General features: G+C 39.8%; 1 protein-coding gene across 1 annotated transcript in view; it reads left to right on the top strand.

Moving 5' to 3' along the window:
• Positions 1 to 21,183, top strand: part of cltca (clathrin, heavy chain a (Hc)) — a 48,056-nt gene that overhangs the window by 24,284 nt on the left and 2,589 nt on the right. The window contains exons 7-28 of the mRNA XM_042499164.2: positions 910 to 1,107; positions 1,930 to 2,130; positions 3,301 to 3,453; positions 3,795 to 3,917; positions 4,571 to 4,708; positions 5,059 to 5,223; positions 5,377 to 5,557; positions 7,127 to 7,290; positions 8,980 to 9,105; positions 9,200 to 9,342; positions 9,888 to 10,122; positions 10,724 to 10,846; positions 10,928 to 11,073; positions 11,549 to 11,732; positions 11,816 to 12,008; positions 13,861 to 14,018; positions 14,105 to 14,377; positions 14,751 to 15,068; positions 15,693 to 15,824; positions 16,996 to 17,106; positions 17,259 to 17,429; positions 17,519 to 17,740. Of these exons, the coding sequence (XP_042355098.1) occupies positions 910 to 1,107; positions 1,930 to 2,130; positions 3,301 to 3,453; positions 3,795 to 3,917; positions 4,571 to 4,708; positions 5,059 to 5,223; positions 5,377 to 5,557; positions 7,127 to 7,290; positions 8,980 to 9,105; positions 9,200 to 9,342; positions 9,888 to 10,122; positions 10,724 to 10,846; positions 10,928 to 11,073; positions 11,549 to 11,732; positions 11,816 to 12,008; positions 13,861 to 14,018; positions 14,105 to 14,377; positions 14,751 to 15,068; positions 15,693 to 15,824; positions 16,996 to 17,106; positions 17,259 to 17,429; positions 17,519 to 17,740 (3,858 nt within the window). The remainder of the gene's footprint in view (positions 1 to 909; positions 1,108 to 1,929; positions 2,131 to 3,300; positions 3,454 to 3,794; positions 3,918 to 4,570; positions 4,709 to 5,058; positions 5,224 to 5,376; positions 5,558 to 7,126; positions 7,291 to 8,979; positions 9,106 to 9,199; positions 9,343 to 9,887; positions 10,123 to 10,723; positions 10,847 to 10,927; positions 11,074 to 11,548; positions 11,733 to 11,815; positions 12,009 to 13,860; positions 14,019 to 14,104; positions 14,378 to 14,750; positions 15,069 to 15,692; positions 15,825 to 16,995; positions 17,107 to 17,258; positions 17,430 to 17,518; positions 17,741 to 21,183) is intronic.

The following is a 21,183-nucleotide window of genomic DNA, read 5'->3' as shown; positions in this document are numbered from 1 at the left end:
AAGAGAGAAAGATCAATTCAGAAGGTGTATGGTTTGCTTTCTCTGTTTAATAAGGAAAACTGACATAAAAATTTTACCTTTAGTTGACATCTGGTGAGTGTTTTTGTGTATTGAATAGACTGAAAATTGCAAGACAGCGTGCAGTACATAGCAAAGATGTGAATCTGTGTCCTCCTCCCTGACCACACCTTCATACTGAGTAGAATCTCCACTATATCTATTTTTACTCCTTTTTTCTGTCCATCTTTATTATTTCAACTGCCTCCAATTAATCCACCCACATTAGTGTAAGTGACTCTGTTTCACTGGTAAGAAGAATGAGGTCCAGTCACCCGTGTTAAAAGCCGGGGCTCTGACCTGCTGGGCTTGTTTGTAGAGGGGGCCAACACTGGCTGTCTTTCTCCTTCGCCCGCCTCCCCTTTCCTCCACCCAGCTCTTTTCATTCAACTCATTCTCCTTTCTGTCTCTGTTGCCAGACTGCTCACAAAAGCCATGCGTTACACTGACCCACTAATAATACATTTGCATTCAGCAGCCACAACCCAAGGCCAGACAACATTTAATGGAGTTTAGTGCCATTGCCCACAGTTATATTCAGCTGAGCTTGCCCACTCAGCTAATTTCTGGCACACGGCGTGAATACAGAATGGGTTTTTTAACTCCAGTGTCGTTTAGATTTCTTAAAATGGAAAAATCATCCATCCATATAAGCCTACCTTTAAGTCAGAGCCTTGCTAAACACTGTGGGGGTGTGGGTTAGGAAGCATTTTATTTAATTTTACTTCATGCTTCGTAAAGACCCATGCCCTGACTTACTGCAGATTTACTTGATTAAGTAAATCCCTTTTTGCTCTGCCCTCAAATAACATGCGATATACTTCAACATTGTCTATTTTCCCTCTAACACAGGTGCTGTCAGTCTGTGTGGAAGAGGAGAACATCATCCCCTACATCACTAACGTGCTCCAGAATCCGGATCTGGCTCTCCGCTTAGCTGTCCGCAACAACCTCGCTGGTGGTGAAGAGCTCTTTGCACGCAAGTTCAACACCCTGTTTGCTGCTGGAAACTACTCCGAGGCTGCCAAGGTTTCTGCCAATGCACCAAAGGTACTCATCCTGTCAGCATCAGGGCCAATAAACAGCTCTCTGGCCCAGTCAGAGCAAAACGTAATACAAGACCCACATGGTTGTGTTAATTGCAGGGTTTTTCTACTGAATTGCATCATACTCTACCAACTCGTTTTGCCTTCTACAGGTTTCCTCAGGATCTGTAAAAAGTCTTAAAAGGCATTGAATTCAGTAATATGAAAATAAGTTTTAAAAAAAAAGAAGGCCTTAATTAGCATTAAAATGTTAAATCAGTGTTTTAAAAGTCTTAAGTGCTTAGACATGAGTATTTTATTAATCATTTTTTGTTTTGCATTTATGGCTGAAACTGAAAATCATCAATGCAAATTTTCTGCATTAAAGTTTTGTTTAATCCATATAATTATATTCAGCACACTGTGTTTTGCGCAGATGATTATTACTGTGGCACAATGCGCTTATGCTTTGGACATGTGACGTGAAGAAAACACCTCAAAATGACTCACCCTTGCTCAAAATAGAATACTTGATTTAATAGCGCAGATTAAAAAATGACAGAAAAGAGAGAAAATAGAGAGGGGTGAAGAGAATAGACACAACAGACAATGACAGAAAATATCCAGAGTTGGGGATTATTTCAAGCTGAAACAAATAAAATTTTTGCATCATCGCAGAACCAGTACAAGGCAACAAGGCTCTTTGTAGTGTATGCAAACAGTTTTTTCAACTCGGCACATTAGAAAATTAGTCTAAAATTTGATTGCAAGTGCCATTAAAAATTCTAAAACGTGCCATATGTTGGTCAGATCTCCTCTCACCTTCAGTTAACCTTTCCCCTCTCAGGGTATCCTGCGAACACCAGACACCATCCGTCGCTTCCAGAGCGTTCCCACTCAGCCTGGCCAGACCTCCCCCCTGCTGCAGTACTTCGGTATCCTGTTGGACCAGGGCCAGCTCAACAAGTTTGAGTCCCTCGAGCTCTGCAGGCCTGTCCTCCAGCAGGGACGGAAGCAGCTCCTGGAGAAGTGGCTGAAGGAAGACAAGGTACTGTAGATCTCCATCGCAGCCTCCAGTCACAGGAAGGCGCTCTTCCTGCGCTGCTGATTTGTTTACATGACTCGCCTATTATATCGGATAATGTGAGAACATGTTATGTGAGGAATTTGTGAGGCTTGCTAAGAAGATGTAGATTTGAGTGGTTCTAATGCTTATGTACACGAGAAAATACTTTTAAAAGGCTGAAGTCTGACACCTTCTCACATTTAGAGACAATGTGAGATTTTAGTCACACACTTTTGTTCAAATATTGCAATGACTGGGGAATTTGCAGGTCACTATTTGCAAGACTAGTTTCCCATCCTGCTCCTGGTGGAAAATATTACACCAAACTTCCCTTAAGAAATACTACATTTTAACAAATCCTCGCGTGTCTGCAGAAAACACATAACTCTAGTATCACAAGATAAAAGGCGTCATATGTTGAGAGTATTCTTGTTAATTCAGCATCAATATTATCCATAAAGATAAACTGTAATTACATACAGACTTTATATTTTGGATTTTTGTCACTTCATCTCACTGCTAGCCTCCTTTGGTTTGCTGTGCTGTTTTAGTTGATGGAGATCATGGAAATGAGTGGCGAACAGTTTCAAAAATTAAGATACCTCACTAAAATAAGTGCTGCTAAATTGATCAGATTTAGGCAGCGATCCTTGCTCACTCCACAACTCCACCACTTTCTCCTCCCTTTCCATAATCTAAGAGAGCCAAGAATTCTTGATTTTGTTGGAACAAAAACACAAGAAAAGACTGACTTAAGACAGCTGGGACTGAGTTTTCCACCAAATGATAGAGATTATGTGGTCGCACAGAACTCTCAAATTCATGATTTTATTGTGACATTTAAAAATCCTCTGCGACAGTGAAATTAATTGAAAAGTCATTCGGTGTAAGGCCAGCTTGGAAAAAGCTGCCCCAAAGGCAAACAAGAGAATCAAATTTTTAATTTCCACTAATTTTGTATTCAGCATATATCCATATATTTAAATGTTTGTTTTTTTGTCACCCATAATTACCATATTTGCTATTAATTTTCTTGACCTTAGTATGGTGTCCTTTGTTCATTTGACACAAAATATTATTATTATTACTGTTATTATATATAAATTGTCCTAAATTGCTTCCAGTGCTGATGTCACGTGTTCCGTATTTCAGTTGGAGTGTTCGGAGGAATTGGGTGATCTGGTGAAGGCAGTGGATCCCACCTTGGCTCTCAGTGTCTACCTGAGGGCCAATGTCCCCAACAAAGTCATCCAGTGCTTTGCAGAGACTGGTCAGTTCCCCAAGATCGTCCTGTACGCCAAGAAGGTATGTCTGTCCAGCTGAGATGATATTTGAGCCCTGACACGTTTCATAACTCCCAAATGATGAAAGGAGTGGCCCATAAAGGAGAGCGCACATGATATGATATATCAAAACAGAAAGCCTCCTCTCATGCCTAATCCAAGGTTTTCATTTTCAGTAAAGTATATTGCACAAAAAAGTAAAACATTCATGTCTTATTGTGTCTTTATTAAGTATAATCAACATTTGTGTTGATTATACTTAATACTCCAACTTTTTGTTGGAGTTTGTCACATAATTTAATGGATTTAAAATTTGAACTAAAACTTGATTGTAATGTAGATGTGTCCACTTTTTTCTTGCAGGTTGGCTACACTCCAGACTGGATCTTCCTGCTCAGGAATGTGATGCGGATCAACCCAGAACAAGGCTTGCAGTTTGCCCAGATGCTGGTCCAGGATGAAGAGCCACTGGCTGACATCACACAGGTCAGAGGAGGGCAGAGAGATTTCCAGTGATCCGTCAGGAACACGTGGATTTTTCTTACTCTGTGTCTTATAGTGTAGTAGGAGTTTAGAAATCAGCTGTTGCCCGGCAGCACAAGGTTTGTAATTTTAAATTAAGAGAGACATTCTGACCTACTTACAGCCAAAGTCTACAGTCAACAAGTCTACCCCAAACTTTCCTTAGAAGTGGAAAAAGTATTTAACTGAGTCACGTGACTTGCAAACATCTGTAAACCTCAGCTATCCAAGAAAGGAAATGCACCTTTTCCTTTGCTTCCTGCTGCTGCAGATGCTCTGCACTGCAAATGTCGACTGCTGACACAGCTGCCTAAAGTGCTGTACTGGCAGGTAACAAGAGTAAACACACTGCAGTGGAGACTTTCTTACATTTTTGGAAGAAGGAATGTGTGTTCTTTTCTCTTCAAATGGCTTTTCAGCAGCTTTAAAGAAGTTTGTGGTCTTCTTGCAGCTCTCGTGCTCGATCCTGTCAGTGGTGCAGAGCTTTAGGAGACTGTAGCAGCAGTGTGATGCTAATGTTTAAACGAGGTGTTTTGACAAGTAATATTCTTGTCAGTGTTTTTTAGCAGATGGTTCCTCTCTTGACTTCTCTCCTGTGTGTCTCTATATCTGTCCAGATCGTGGATGTATTCATGGAGTACAACCTGATCCAGCAATGCACGTCATTCCTCCTGGACGCTCTCAAGAACAACAGACCCTCAGAGGGACCACTGCAGACCCGCCTTCTGGAGATGAACCTTATGCATGCTCCACAGGTGCTCTCTCTACACATCTACACATACTGAACTAAAAGCAATCCAGTCAACACTTTGAAACCAGAACCAACACTAAATTACTTGTGCTGTGTTCGAATGCCTTTCAGATGCATTTAAACCTTTGAAACCTGAGCAAACAGTTTATTATTGACTGTTTATTTATATATATATATATATATTTGTTTTTGTTACATTTTTCTGTTGTTTTTTTCCTCTGGAAATTTTCTTGCAACTTGTAACAACTTCGCATATTTTTGAAAGGAATCAAATTTGCTCAGGTTTCAAAAGGTTAATTGTTCTGGGATGCACTTTTTTCTAACTTTTTTTCTTGCTTTGTGTCATGAGTGCAGGTTGCTGATGCTATCCTGGGCAACCAAATGTTCACCAACTACGATCGTGCCCACATCGCCCAGCTGTGCGAGAAGGCTGGACTCCTGCAAAGGGCGCTGGAGCACTACACCGACCTGTATGACATCAAGCGCGCTGTGGTGCACACACACCTGCTCAACCCAGAGGTAGGTTTCAGTTACTGCCCAAATGAAATTCAATTTAAAGTAGAGTCTGTCTTACTTTTTCATTGCTTATCGTGTTTTTTTTTCTTAATACATGTACAAGGTAGATATTACATGACCCGTGAGTTAAATTAAAATTCCCTCCTCCCTCTCCAGTGGCTGGTGAACTTCTTTGGCTCGCTGTCGGTGGAGGACTCTCTGGAGTGTCTCAGGGCCATGCTGTCGGCTAACATTCGCCAGAACCTGCAGATCTGTGTCCAGGTGGCTTCCAAGTACCATGAACAGCTCACCACACAGTCTCTCACTGAGCTCTTTGAGTCCTTCAAGAGCTTCGAAGGTGAGATCACAAACTTTACATTGGCATTCAACGTCATTCGATATTTGACTCTTTTTTCAGTGAAACACAGTAATTATAATCCACACTAACTGATTCCTCTAGAAACATGAGTTACTCCATTTATGAAAATCATGGATGCAAATAGGGATGCAAAATATTTGATTTTTTGCTGATATACCAATACAAAAACAGTTTATTTGGCTGATAACCAATATTGATGTTTTTTCCCCACCATATTTTAGTGATAATCAAGTCTCTTCTGTTGTGGAATGAACACCATATTATGCATACTCTTATCGTGATGGCCCGACAGCAGATAGAGACATAAAATACAATGCTTTTCAGTGTATATGATATTCAGTCATCTTGCAAAATAAGAAAAATACTTTCAGTTAGGGTTGATATTTTCTACCAGTTCATTATATCAATTAAAAAAAATTAGTTTGTGATATCGGCAGAAATCAGCATGTTGACTTATTCCGATATTTCATGTCAAAGCCAATATCTTTCGATAATGATGACATGCTGATATCACTGTGCATCCTTAGATGCAAGTTATATGCATTGAAATTTGTGAAATTTTTATTTATACCTAAAACATTAAAACAATACACACAGGATGCACCACATTACTAACACATCACAAACCATTAAAATGCCACAAAACAAACAAACATCAAAAAAGCGTGCATTGAAACTTCGTTTATATATAATTACAGGGCACTGAGTTTTGCACCAAAAACTAAAACCATAACTTAATAGTTCTGGTTTTCTTTAATATGATTTTAAAAAATAAAAATAAAACTAACATGGAGAGAATAGCTAACAAAATTAACATCTATTGTATTTGTGTAGACATCCCCTCCTGCCCATGCACGTAATGACGGATGTCCCCAAAATATCAATTAGAAAAGTAGGCCAGCGCAGAGGCAGCAATCAATAAATTGAGCAGAAAGGCCTGGAGGTGATTCAGTTAACCTCTTCTATTACTGGAATAATGAAGCAGAAAGGATGACGGGAAGAGCAGAACACCAGTCATGGAGCTACAGTTTTAAATGTTTAAGGACAGTGTTTCCAATTAGTGGGTCGTGGTTCAAAAATGGGTCCATACATGATGGGCTGCAAGTGACTCACGAACGTGTCAATTTGTAAAAACACACTTTATTTTGAAGCACTGATTTTGTTACAGGCCTCTTTTATCATGTCGACCTGTTTTGTTTTGTTTTTTTTCAGTAGTTTATTGGTATTATTTAGCCCATTAGCATGCTGTGCCTTTAAGGTGTTTTCATGTCACCCGTCCCGGTGCCATAATATGCACTTTTTTGTTTGCAGTGTTATATATTTACTTAATTGTAGCACTTTCTTCTGTTAGTTTGTTTTATTTAACTGTGTTGTAAGCTTATGTGTTAATTTGTGAAATGAAATTGAATGTGAGGTCGGTTTTCTCTTGTGACGACCTTGAACTAATGACTCAGGAGAAATCTGTGACTGGGAACCACTGTTTTAAGATGCATTACTGGATCTTTGATGCTATAGTTACATTGTTAAGTGACTGTCTGTGTCTCTTAGGTCTGTTCTACTTCCTGGGCTCTATTGTGAACTTCAGTCAGGACCCTGAGGTTCACTTCAAATACATCCAGGCCGCCTGTAAGACGGGTCAGATCAAAGAGGTGGAGAGGATCTGCAGAGAGAGCAACTGCTACGACCCTGAGCGCGTCAAGAACTTCCTCAAGGTAAAGCCACAGAAACATCTGGAGTGATTCAACCCATACATTTAACAGCTGGTTCTGTCTCTCGCTGTTTTACTCAAAGAGACTTATTAATCTTTGTGTTCCCAATCTACACTGTTGCTTTTTTAAAATGTAAAATCTTGTCTGAACGACGAATTTTACACCTGTTGGTAGAATAGAAAATTATCACCAAAGATCCCCAGCAGTCAATTATCTTTTGTGCTTTTCCTCTTTTGTCTTTGCAATGGCAGGACATGTATCAGGTAAACCGATCCCTCCCCACAGTACAGGTCCTCTCCCTTCTTTTTTTTGTTTTCACCCCTACCCCTGAACTTTAGGCACAGGATTTAAACTGGGATTTGTATGGAGGTGTGTATGCTTATACACCACAGTCCATACACCCATACTACATAGCTGTATGTAGTCATTCATGGGGTGTGTTGTGTGTAGTTGCAGTTAATGGCTAACAAGTGAGGGTCCTGTATTTCTGATTTGAAGAATTGAAGGTGTCTGTGTGCGTAGTTTCCTGTATTAGAAGCCTTTAGTCAGTGCAGCATGTTCTTGGATGACATCAACAAGGTTTACAATCCCAGTTTGTTAATCCTGTGTGAGTGTGGATGGCGGCAGTGCGGTACAGAGGACTAGTGGTCAGTGCTGTCAAGTGTTGACCCAACAACTGTCAGCTAATAATTAAGTAAGCTTCTTAAGAGTATTTTGAGGTCTTGTTCCGTGACTCTACTGTGAAACGCACTAATTTTTCAATGTGATGAACCATTTGTTGTAGTGACAAACCTTTTTCTTTTCCCCCATTAAGTTGTTTCAAATGTGTATTTTTTTAAGTACTTAAAGGGCAATTTTGATATGTTTCAACCTGGACACTATTTTCTCATGTTTTGTGCCCAAATGACGAAAGAAAACAATTTTTGAAACAAGTTCAGTAATGAAAAACAGACCCGAAATTGCTATCGCCAAACCCACCAAACTACATTTAAATAAACTAATTATACAGAGCAAGCATATTTTTTAACATCAAACTGGGTGAACAAGGATTTTATTTCAAACAAACCAGAGTTGGCAATTGTTGGAACAGTGAAAAGATAAACCAGGATGGCTTTAGTGAGTTTTATTTTGTTTCTGTCGAGTTTTACGATGATAACATTACTGTTTATTAAATGGAGTTTGGTGGGTTTGGAGATGGTGATTTTGAAGCTGTTTCTGGTGAAAAAAAAAACCAAATTAAAAACAAAAAATCAAAGTTAAATCTTTAATTTAAAGGTCCATCTCTGTATAATCCATTCAGTAATGCTATAATAGTGATATAACGCACAGTAACAATCTTATGGTGTATAAATGATGACATTGCAGCATCGTCTTTCAAAACTGGACCAATTTTTTAAAAATATATCATTTCCATTAGTCACTTAGACACAAAAACATGGGGAAATAAGGTTCAGGTTGACAAATGGCAAACTTACCCTTTAAAGGAGGTTGACGTAGCTGGAAAATGACATTTTAAGTTTCATTTTCAGTGACTGAGAGTAAATTAAGTATCATGTAAATATGTTGTAAGTTCAGTGGTAAAAGATCAACCCTGTTGCACCGAGGTTGGTTGATGTTTTGTGGCTTGTAAATTGCTGTTTTGTTTGTTGTGTCCTCTCACTGACCTTATTCTGCACTGTGTGTGACGTACAGGAAGCCAAACTCACTGACCAGCTGCCACTCATCATCGTCTGTGACCGCTTTGACTTTGTCCACGACCTGGTCCTCTACCTGTACCGCAACAACCTGCAGAAGTACATCGAGATCTATGTGCAGAAGGTACTGAAGGAGCATTCAAATGCATCATGATTATACTGTGTACTTGTATTGCAGAGATAGGATCATGAGGTTTATTGTTAAATGTGTGTCGTAGGTGAATCCAAGCCGTCTGCCTGTCGTGGTCGGTGGTCTCTTAGACGTGGACTGCTCAGAGGATGTCATCAAGAGCCTGATCCTGGTCGTCAGGGGACAGTTCTCCACTGATGAACTGGTCGCTGAGGTGGAAAAGAGGAACAGGTGCTGCACTATTCCACCTACATGTCTGTCTTTGAACAACTAAAAAGTTTTGACCTCAATTCAGAAAGGTTAACCATCAGGAGAGAAATGTTTTTGCGTTTATTTAAAAAAAGACTATATTCCTACTAAGCTGTTTACATGTCTAATGTAAATGAATATAATATAATATAACATGTTGTCTATTATTTCAAAATATTTAAGTAGAGCAGCCGGAGCCGCTTGTCATTTTGCTTCTTTGCATCAAAAGAAGGATTATTTTCAAAGTTTCCGACCATTTGCAGATTTGTTGGACTTTGTCTTCCTTCCTTTACCCTCTTAAAAATGTTGGTGCTGCATTATTTGTGCATATCAAGAAACCTGTTGATATCCAAGTTATTTTATAAAGTTTAAAAGCAGGTGTGTTTCTCCTTCGGACCAGAAAGATGGGATGTACAACATTTTCTCATTTTCTTCAATAAGAATATTGTACAAAAAAAAGGAGAATACTGGTGCACATGTAACCATGTTGTGCCAGCCGGTGCCTGACATCCGTTTTTGTCTTGCAGACTGAAGCTGCTGCTGCCCTGGCTGGAGTCTCGTATCCACGAAGGCTGTGAGGAGCCCGCCACCCACAATGCTTTGGCAAAGATCTACATTGACAGCAACAACAACCCTGAACGCTTCCTGAGGGAGAACCCGTATTACGACAGCCGCGTGGTGGGAAAGTACTGCGAGAAGAGAGACCCCCACCTCGCCTGTGTGGCCTACGAGAGAGGACAGTGTGACCAGGAGCTCATCAATGTGAGGATGAATTTTGATAAATGTCTCTGTTTCAGTTCACTTTCCATTTTGATGTAAAAAAAAATCCATAATTTATTATGATGCTTCAGATGTGCAATAGGGTTTTAAGGTGCAATAATTCTTTATATTACTGTCTTAACTGCAATATTTGGTGCGATATTTTAACCACAGCAATCCTCTGTGCAATTATTCAGATGTGCAATGTTCTTCTTGAATGCAGGGTATATTTATCATGTGACACATACTGTTTGTATTCTTATTGTTATTCTTACTTATATATATCTCTGTTGCTCATTGTAGCATTGCACGCATGAGTATATTTTCATACTTTGAACTTCATACTAGTTTTATACATTGCATTGTAGAATAAGGTTTTATATTTTACACACTTCACACACTCAGCATGTTATTCATATTACAATTTAAATATTCATGTAGTACTGCTAATTGTCTAATACTGTATTTTGAAATTGTACTATTACTGCATTTCCTTTTGTGTGATATTTTTATATACTTGTGCTGGTACTTATTTCTGCTACAATTCTCTATGCTGGTATCAGAGCAAGCAAACTAGTTATAATTTGTGTTTTTTTCCCATCAGGTGTGCAATGAGAACTCCCTGTTCAAGAGCTTGTCTCGCTACCTGGTGCGCCGTAAAGACCCTGACCTGTGGGCCAGCGTGCTGCTGGAGAGCAACCCCTTCAGACGACCACTCATCGACCAGGTAAAGCACGCACAAAACGAGTCTTATTTCAATTCATTCAGCTGCCTGCTGCCTCGCTTAGCCTCTGCTCGTTGCCCTCAGGTGGTGCAGACAGCGCTGTCAGAAACCCAGGACCCCGAGGAGGTATCGGTCACAGTCAAGGCCTTCATGACTGCAGATTTGCCCAACGAGCTCATTGAGCTGCTTGAGAAGATTGTGTTGGACAACTCTGTCTTCAGTGAACACAGGTGTGTAGCTGAAACATATTGGATTTTTTTTTTGATATTTCAGGATATTACAAAAACAAAGTTTATGCCAAAGTAATGAAAACATAAGTACCAAAGGCACGGGGGATGCAATTCTTTCGTTCTGACAGGGCCGGATTTTGCATTAACCAAATATTTTCCATTATTGAGTGAATTTAACGTCATAAAAGGATAATAACAGTAAGGGATAAATCTGAAAGCCGTCTGTCGTTTTGACAGATTAGAGTACTGAAGGTGATTTATCGTAACCTTTATGTAAAGGAGTGTGTGTTTAATTACATGAGATTTATATTTGTGTCTTTGTTTTTCATTGTGGTATCTAATTGGGTGTTGAGAATTGTGAAATTTCACTGGTATTAGTATTGAGTGTTAGATTTCTGGTGTCATGACCAAGTGGAGTCCTTTCATAATCAAAAATAAGTCATACTGAGGGTTCCACGTCTTCTCTGTCCCACAGAAACCTGCAGAACCTGCTGATCTTAACTGCAATCAAAGCTGACCGTACCCGTGTGATGGAGTACATCAGCAGGCTAGACAACTACGACGCTCCCGACATCGCTAACATTGCCATCAGCAACGAGCTCTTTGAGGAAGCCTTTGCCATTTTCAAGAAGTTTGACGTCAACACCTCTGCTGTGCAGGTCAGTCATTGATTCTGAAACAACGAGACTAATGCCGTATTGACTGAACAAGTGTTGAGAGTCCATGTTTTTTTGTAACCTAGGTGCTGATCGAACATATTGGCAACTTGGACCGTGCCTATGAGTTTGCAGAACGCTGCAACGAGCCGGCTGTGTGGAGCCAGCTGGCGAAGGCTCAGCTACAGAAGGACTTGGTTAAAGAAGCCATCGACTCCTACATCAAGGCCGATGATCCCTCCGCGTACATGGAGGTGGTGCAGGCTGCCGATAAGAGTGGTAAGGAGAATTTTTGAGCCCAAGTGAGAAAAAGTGGCACAGAAAATTAGACTTGGTTAAGATTTTATTAAAGGGACAGTTCACTGCAACATATTTTTCCTCTTACCTGTAGTGCTGTTTATCAGTCTACATTGGTTTGGTGTGAGTTGAGTGTAGAGATGTCTGCCTTCTCTCCAACATAATGGAACTTAATGGCAGCAAAAAAAAAGCGGCCAGTTTTTTGTTTTTTTTTTTAAATGACCCTGCAGCAATGTCTCTTTGCATAAATCATGGCCCTGTTACTCAAGATAATCCACATAATTTGTTGTGAACTGTTTTACGAAGGAATTATTGTACGAAACTTTTTACACCCACAGTTTCACCGTGCAGAAGGAGTGCATGCGTCCTTCTGCACGGTGATTCGGTTCGTGGGTGTAGTTTGACAGAAAGAAAATAGTTCCTACATGAAACTGCTCACAACAAGGTCTGGATTATCTTGAGTAACCGGGTCATGATTTCTACAACACTATGCCATCTACACCATCTACAGCACCGTAAGCCAAGTGCCATTTAGTTAAATTATTTGGAAGGGGCAGACATCTCTGCAGTGTCATATCTCCAACACTTGGCATCTCGCACCAAAACAATCTAGACTGATAAACAGCGCTACAGGTCAGAGGAACAATAGTGTTTCTTTTATTTTGAGTTAAACTTTCCCTGTAAATTCATAAGAGAAGAGGGAGAGAAAAGCGCCTAACTTTTTGTGAGCAGATCAATTACTATCAACAGATCAGGGTTTCAGAGAAAGCTGCTGGTGTTTTGCCAGCGTCACTTCGATTGAAGGCGATCAATGTGAATCACTTCTGCTGTGTTGTGGAGTTTGCTGTTTGACTTTTATACTGCAGGGTGTTTGCTGATAGCTGCAGCTGATGCAGCAATGCTTTATTGAAAGTGCACACTATCAGCATAAAATACACTTAAGTTAATGTCCCACATCTACTGAAAATAAAAAGGTTAATGTGGAAACACAACAAGTGTTTAACCCTTTGAACTCTGCAATAGAAAAGATCTGCCAGTACTTACATGGGTATTTTTGCAATGTCATTTCTTGGAGTATCTTCAAAAACGTCATATTCCTAAATGCTCTACAACCTAAACTAACAGCTCATGTAAGTCAATAAACGGTAATAATTGATGAAAATATTTAAATTGTGTCAAAAATATAAAATCAAATTTTTAAAAATCTGACCTGTTATAAACAAAATTTTAAAAACATAAACACGCAAAACATATTAATCCAAAATATTTCTAAATGCCGAAACATGACCAAATATTTTTAAATAACATTCCGTAAGTTACTTGGACTAGGTACATTATTTCGTTTTTGAGATGTTTTAATAATTTCATCATTTACTCCATTTATCCCTCTGTCATGCATTTTCACGTGGTGCAAAACCACAATCACGTAATGACGTCAATCCAACCGAACAGTGTGATTACATGGAAGACAGAAGCTTTAAGTTTTTGCTGTAAAAAGAAAGAAAGTTCTTGTTATTTCGGTTTTTATTTGAGATCAATATATACAGAATTCTCAAAAAAAAAAATGCTGCCGGCATTATGGAGAAATGCAGGCAGCACAGCATGCTGTTACCACATTTGCACTGCATGTACGGTGATGTAACGTCATGGCGTGATAATGCGAAAAAACAGAAACTTGAGCTTTCTGATGCAAAAATAATGTACACTCTAGCTATTAACATTTTAATTTTTTAGATTGATTTAAACAGGATCATGAAAATGACGATTTCCTACAGCCATCATGAGGAAATACCAGGGGTTTTTAAGGGTTAATATTACTGTCCATGTGTTTCAGGTAACTGGGAGGACTTGGTCAAATTCCTTCAGATGGCTCGTAAGAAGGCCCGCGAGTCCTACGTGGAGACGGAGCTCATCTTTGCTTTGGCCAAAACCAACCGCCTGGCTGAGCTGGAAGAGTTCATCAATGGCCCCAACAACGCTCACATCCAGCAGGTGAGCGTCGTTCTCACGCAGCCCGCTGTCAATAAGCAGTCGAGACAAGAAGTAAACCCTTTGTTTTTATTGTACCCGTTCTTTAGGTCGGTGACCGCTGCTACGACGAGAAAATGTATGACGCCGCCAAGCTGCTCTACAACAACGTCTCCAACTTTGGTCGTCTGGCTTCAACTCTGGTGCACCTCGGGGAGTACCAGGCCGCTGTGGACGGCGCCCGTAAGGCCAACAGCACCCGCACCTGGAAGGAGGTGTGCTTTGCCTGCGTGGACGGAAAGGAGTTCAGACTTGCCCAGATGTGCGGTCTCCACATCGTGGTGCACGCCGACGAGCTGGAGGAGCTCATCAACTACTACCAAGTAAGAATTTTATGTCATTTATTTATGGGGGTTTTTATGTTTAAAGCTTCTGATGAGATTTTTGAATTAAGCTTTGAAAGTCTGTCGTCATATTAAGGTGCCATCGCCCTAAATAAAAAAAGGTCCTCTATTTGGAAAAAGAGTTTCATAGGATTCATTGAGTTTTGTTTTTGTCTTTTTTATGAAATCAACTTTCTTTAATCAGTAAATGTGATGCTGCCAGATTGCTGTTAGACTACCTAGTTATCCATTTTTGAGGACAGTAAAATCTAATTTTAAAGGCTAAATGCCAACAAATATGGACTGAAGCGGAATATTTTTTCAGATAAAATGTGAATTTTGGAAAACACTACATTTATCTCTTCTCTCTCAGGACCGCGGTTACTTCGAGGAGCTGATCACCATGCTGGAGGCCGCCCTGGGCCTGGAGCGCGCTCACATGGGGATGTTCACGGAGTTGGCCATCCTTTACTCCAAGTTCAAGCCCCAGAAGATGAGGGAGCATCTGGAGCTCTTCTGGTCCAGAGTGAACATCCCCAAGGTCCTGAGAGCAGCGGAGCAGGCTCACCTGTGGGCCGAGCTCGTCTTCCTGTACGACAAATACGAGGAGTTCGACAACGCCATCATCACCATGATGAACCACCCGACAGACGCCTGGAAGGAGGGACAGTTCAAAGACATAATCACCAAGGTACAGTTTGATTATTTGGCTTTTTGAAGAAAATACGCCCTCCGAACCTGCAGCCATGTTCTCTTCAAAAATCACCAAAAATGTTTAAGAAAAAACAACAAAATATTGTTCTTTTAATTGCAAAAAAAATATAGAAAGGACTCCCAAAATGTTTCTTTCAAAATCGCCCAAAAAATTTTAAAGGGAAAAAAAATCACCAAACTTTTTAAAGAAAACATGCCCCCCAAACCCACAGGTCTCAAGTTGCATGTTTTCTTTAAAAAATTGGCAGTAAAAATGATACAAAATCCAGTGATTTAAAGTTGTATGTCCCTCCCCTAAGCTGAAAAAAAAAAAAAAACAGTGCTGAAAAAATGATTTTAAATGCCTCCCTCTTTTTGCAACACCCCTTCCCCTCTCATAAATGGTAGTCCCTAAGTTATGTTTAAATATCCAATAATAAAGCTAAAATAATACATATTTTAAAAAACTTAACGTATATAGTAATAGAAAAGTGACTATTGATGGTTGTTTCTGAAAATGCATCGTCATAAAAATTTGCCTGAAAGTCTTTGAAATTATTGTTAAAAACATGTATGATCTATATTTCCCGTGTTTCTAATCGTCTCCCTCTGCACCGTGCAGGTGGCCAACGTGGAGCTGTACTACAAAGCCACGCAGTTCTACCTGGAGTTCAAGCCCTTGTTACTGAATGATTTGCTCATAGTGCTTTCCCCCAGACTGGACCACTCTCGCGCTGTCAACTTCTTCACCAAGGTAACACTTTAATCTCTCATTATCATGGAGAATGTGTGCGATAGACATTTCCGCTTTTGTTTTCTATCTATCTTTATGTGTGTTTTTAATTTGCGCATTTAAAACCTGTTTAAAACCTGGAGACATGCAAGACAAACATCTTCTAGTTTCCTTAAAGAACTCAACATAACAATGGTGAGTAATTAATATGCAAACAGTCATTCGGTCGTGTATATTCCTTTCAGCATTATTCATCACTGAAGAAACTTTAAAAAATTGCAGCAGACTAAAACATCAGATGTGTGTGGTACAGAGACGATAACATTCCTCAAATTAATACATGACACAAACATAAATACCATATTCCCATCATCTTTAACGCAGTTTTCTACTGTTTCAGATGATGTTATTGATCTAACACCTCACTGTGTCCTCTGTATTGGTTTATTGCACTGTTTCCCAACTTGTGGGTCCAGACCACCACCAGGGGTCGCCAAAGCTTAACTGAAGAGTCACAAGGCCTTTTCAATATAAGAGCTGTAAAAAAAAACTATAAAATGGGCTTTTATATCAGCATTTTCCATCACTGTGAAACTAAAACTATTTTTTTAAGTTTAGATTTAAAGTTTAGATTAATATTCAAGATATGAATTTTTTTTTTGAATCTCAAGGGGCGCAGTGAAGACCTGAACCCATACATATATTCACAGAGCCTTCACTCTCTCCTAAACACTGAATTTCTCAAAAAAAATCTTTCAATCATGAATGACAAATATCAGAAAAATTTTGCAATATTTGCAGGAAATAATCTGCTCAAGCTTCATCCAGATGGCTCATTATAAACAACTTGTTGCTGTTTTTGGGTTAATTGTACAGTTTATAAGTTGTTTTGTACTGTTACTGTAGTGCATTGAATATGTTATTGCATATCTATAAAATATGTTGGGGGTCGTCAGTTTATTAAATGATAGAGAAGGTGTTCCTTATAAAAAAGGATTGGGCTCCTGACAGGAGAATTAGCTCCACCCACTGTTCATCATGATGCACCTCTGAATATTTACATAATAGCTTTGGACAAAAAGGATGCCTCTACATGTCTTTTGCAGAGTTTCTGTAAATGCTGTTATAATTTGTGCTAAATTCAGATGGAAACTTGGTCAGTGAAGTGATGAATGTGTGTGTGTGTTCACAGGTGAAACAGCTGCCCCTGGTCAAACCCTACCTGCGGTCAGTACAGAACCACAACAACAAATCAGTCAACGAAGCACTTAACAACCTCTTCATCACAGAGGAGGACTATCAGGTGAGGCGGCAAATATACTGCTCATACTAGTCATGAAATGTGGTAAAGATTTGAAAATTCACTGGTAAAAATGTGTTGGAACCTTTTTAATCTTTCTGTTACATGAATGTCATTATTCATATCCTTCTGCTTCCCCGTCACACTCATGTTAGGCACTGAGGACATCAATAGATGCCTACGACAACTTCGACAACATCTCACTGGCCCAGCGCTTGGAGAAGCACGAGCTGATTGAGTTCAGGAGAATCGCTGCCTATCTCTTCAAGGGCAACAACCGCTGGAAACAGAGTGTGGAGCTCTGCAAGAAAGACAAGCTCTACAAGGTGTTTTTTCTTTACTTTCTTTGCGTTTCTGATGCACTGCGGCTTCGAGCTCTCCTGACCCGTGTGCGTGTATCGTGTGTCCCCTGCAGGATGCCATGCAGTACGCGTCAGAGTCCAAGGACATCGAGCTGGCAGAGGAGCTGCTGTCCTGGTTCCTACAGGAGGAGAAGAAGGAGTGTTTCGCCGCCTGCCTGTTCACGTGCTACGACCTGCTGCGGCCCGACGTGGTGCTGGAGACCGCCTGGAGGCACAACATCATGGACTTTTCTATGCCATACTTCATTCAGGTCATGAGGGAGTACCTCAGCAAGGTGGGTCAGCTCTGTTCAGACTGGTTTTCAGTGAACTGAGGATGTTTTGATGTTAGTGCACACTCGCAGCTACATGCAGGCTGCGGAGAATGTCCGCACCATAAACTTGTGCAAATCACAGACCTATATATTTGTGCAGATGTTTGCAAAAATGCTTATAAACAGGCAAAAAACATCTGCTTTGTAACAACAGGTTTATCACTCCTGTGAAAGAATGAAAAAAGTGATTATTTCTGTCATTCACGCTGCAATTTCCACTCTCGACCACAATGTAGTTTGCAGTAAAGGCTGGGCAATATAAAGTTATTATATCGTATCAAGATATGAGACTAAATATCATTGAGATAATGAATATTGTGATATGGAATAAATGTTGGGGGTTTTTTTTACCCATTTTAAAGGTGAATTACAGTAAAGTGATGTACTTTTCTCAACATATCAGGCAATTGTTTTAATTCTTACCTTTACTCGCTTAGTCATTATTTCTACATTATTAATATTATATTATATTATATTATATATAATACAGTATTAATATTGTCACATCAAACAGAATTTTTCTAAATTAAGAAAAAAAAGCTAAAACTGTTTCCCAGTTTTAGGAAGTGCTTTTGAGGAAATTTTAAGATATTGAGATATATATCGGTTATTGTGTGATATAATTTTAGTGCATATCTCCCAGCTCTAGTTGCAATGGCAGAGTAGCGAAGTCACATTGACTCCGAGTATTTTTATACAAAACGTGCACGGGCAGCAGGTGAACCTGTGGCAGTTCTCAGTGCCCATGTGTAATCTCAGATTGAGACTTAAAAAGTAAGACTTTCCCTTAAAATATATATATATTATGATTCTTTTAAGATAAAATAATCCTTTATTAGTCCCACAGTGGGGAAATTTGCGTTGTTGCAGCAGCAAGGTGTGTACAAGATAAACAGTATAAAAAACAAAACATCAAACTCAGCAGTTATTAGTTACATTACTTGCACACGGAAATAATTGCTTAAGTTTAAGTCCGTCTCTGTGTGTGTGTGTGTGTGTGTGTGTGTGTGTGTGTGTGTGTGTGTGTGTGTGTGTGTGTGTGTGTGAGAGCAGTGCTTTTGATAGTGTTTTCTTTTTAGCTCTTTTAATTTTGCATAATTAGTATTTTGTTTTGTTTTCTTAATAATTAAGAAAAAAGAAACTGTCAGGTCCAAAATGAACATTTTCTTAACTTCATCATGTCTGATGTTTGGTTACTGCTTCTAACAAGTGTTGTGGTATCGTATCTTTTAATATCTCGGCGGCGATCAACAGTCTTAGTAATTTCCTGTCGGGTCTGAGGGTGAACAGTCAGGTCAGTCTCTCCGGTTAGCAGCTAACGCAGCAGCAGCTGTGTTTTTAATGTTGTGTCCACACCACAGCATGAAAATGTGCGGGAACCACGTTACTTGAATTCATACTGAAAATTTGACGATACTGGTGATTTCCTTGTGGCTTAAATAACAGAGGAAGTTCTCTCTGATCAGGTTGTGTGTTTTACATTTTTTTCAATTTTCTTCTTCTATGCTGCACCTCTTCTCTTCCAGGTTGATGCGATTCAGGAACAGGTGAAAGCTCACGCTCTGTGTTGATCTTAAAGTGTGGAGCTCGGAAGACTTGCAGCCTGGAGTGTGCATGGTCTTAGCGGCACTCTCACTTTGACGCAGTCACTGAGACATCTCACAAGCCGGATTGTTGTTGTTGGCGAGCTTTGTAGATATGTAGTCTGTAACTAAACTCAGAATCTGAGGAAATTAACCTGTAGCTGCCTGCTGCACGAATACAGGATCAGAGATTTTGTATTCACCACATCGGCATTAGCCACATCTTGACATCAGCATTAACCTGCATGCTTAATCAGTTATCATTTTAAAAAAACGGCACATCACATTGGCCTCAGGGTGGGATTGTAATAAATTTGTTGGATGTCCTGAACTCCTGAACACTGTCTAACTTGCAAAACTACATTTATTTGCAACGTTGAGATCTTGATGAAGCTCAGAAACATTTCGAAGAAATTTATTCTTTCAAACAGACAGTGTGTTAAAATTAAACTTTTGGTCATCCTTCTCCCGTGCACCTGTTCCACGAAACAGATGTGCAAAAAATGCTTTCTTCACAAATTTAGCGTGAATTCACGAGGTAAATAATTGATGAACATATATTTATTTCTGAGGTTAAGTACTCCCTTAAAGGTGCATTTCCTCACAGATGTTGACACTGCTCTACATGACGCTGTTTGCTTTTGAAGAGGTTGTGTTCGGATTATTGCCAGCTGGTGGATTAAAGCATGCATGGAGACGTCACCTGCTGATACGCAGCTGCAGGGGGGATGCTTGTGCCTGGCTTCCTGTTGAAAGCCTTGAGCTGTAGTGAGCACCTGGCCTGAGACTCCTCCTCCTCCTCCTCCTCCTCCCCCCTCCTCCCAAACTGCATCTCAGTGCTGCAGCCTTTCACTCACTGCCGGCGGTACGACACTTAGACCAGGGATACTCAACTTGCTTTGCTTGGGGGCCACATACAAAATAACAGGAACCTGGGGGGCCAGTCGCAGCAGCCCCACACAGGTTTCTGGGACTTTAGGACATTTCTAGGATTTTAAAAAGCTTATAAGATTAACAATGTTTCTCAGATTTTAGGACATTTCTTGGAATTTAAGACATTTCTAGAATTTAAGGTTATTTCTCAGATTTCGGGACATTTGTTAGATTTTAGGATGTTTCTAGGTTTTATGGACGTTTCTCAGATTTTAGAAAATTTCTCAGATTGTGGAACATTTCTCATATTTTAAGACAATTCTAGGATTAAAGGGCATTTCTAAGATTTTAGGACATTTCTAGGATTTTAGGATGTTTTTAGGATTTCAGGGCTGTAGGGGCTTCAATAGGACCTCTGTGGGGATGTAGGGGATCCTCCTCAGGCACTTTTTTGGATATACATGCTTTATTTTTATACGCTCTGGCATCTCATGTACACTAAAAGTACAAAAACTAATCCTAGTTTGAATCAATGGTTTGGGGCCACACGGCACCCTATCAGGGGCCGGATTTTGCCCGCGGGTCGTGAGTTGAGTATCACTGCCTTAAAGCATGAGACTGTTTACAGTGAAGCTTCAGCTCGTTGTAAATGTGTGCGGAGAACTTAATTTGCAGAGCGACTGTTTATTTCTGATTCGGGAGAGTGCACTGCTGAATAAGCTCTCACTTTTAGAGAAATAACCTGCATCCAGGTGCTGCTGCTGTGCTGCCAGGAGCTGATATCAACACTTCTCGCATTTGTCTTGCTGCCTGAAGAAGTTTTTTTTCTACTTATTATTTTTTTTATTTGTTGATTTTTATTTTTTTAAGAAGTGGCTGCTTTGTTGTGACTGTCAGGCAGCACAGACAGTAAGAGAGGAGGAAATGAACGTGATTAGTTTAAAGCTG

Source organism: Plectropomus leopardus, chromosome 15 (assembly GCF_026936395.1).
Source record: "Plectropomus leopardus strain MGB_pleo_1.0 chromosome 15, ASM2693639v1, whole genome shotgun sequence".
NCBI lineage: Eukaryota > Metazoa > Chordata > Actinopteri > Perciformes > Serranidae > Plectropomus > Plectropomus leopardus.
This window is presented reverse-complemented; position numbering and strand designations above follow the sequence as displayed.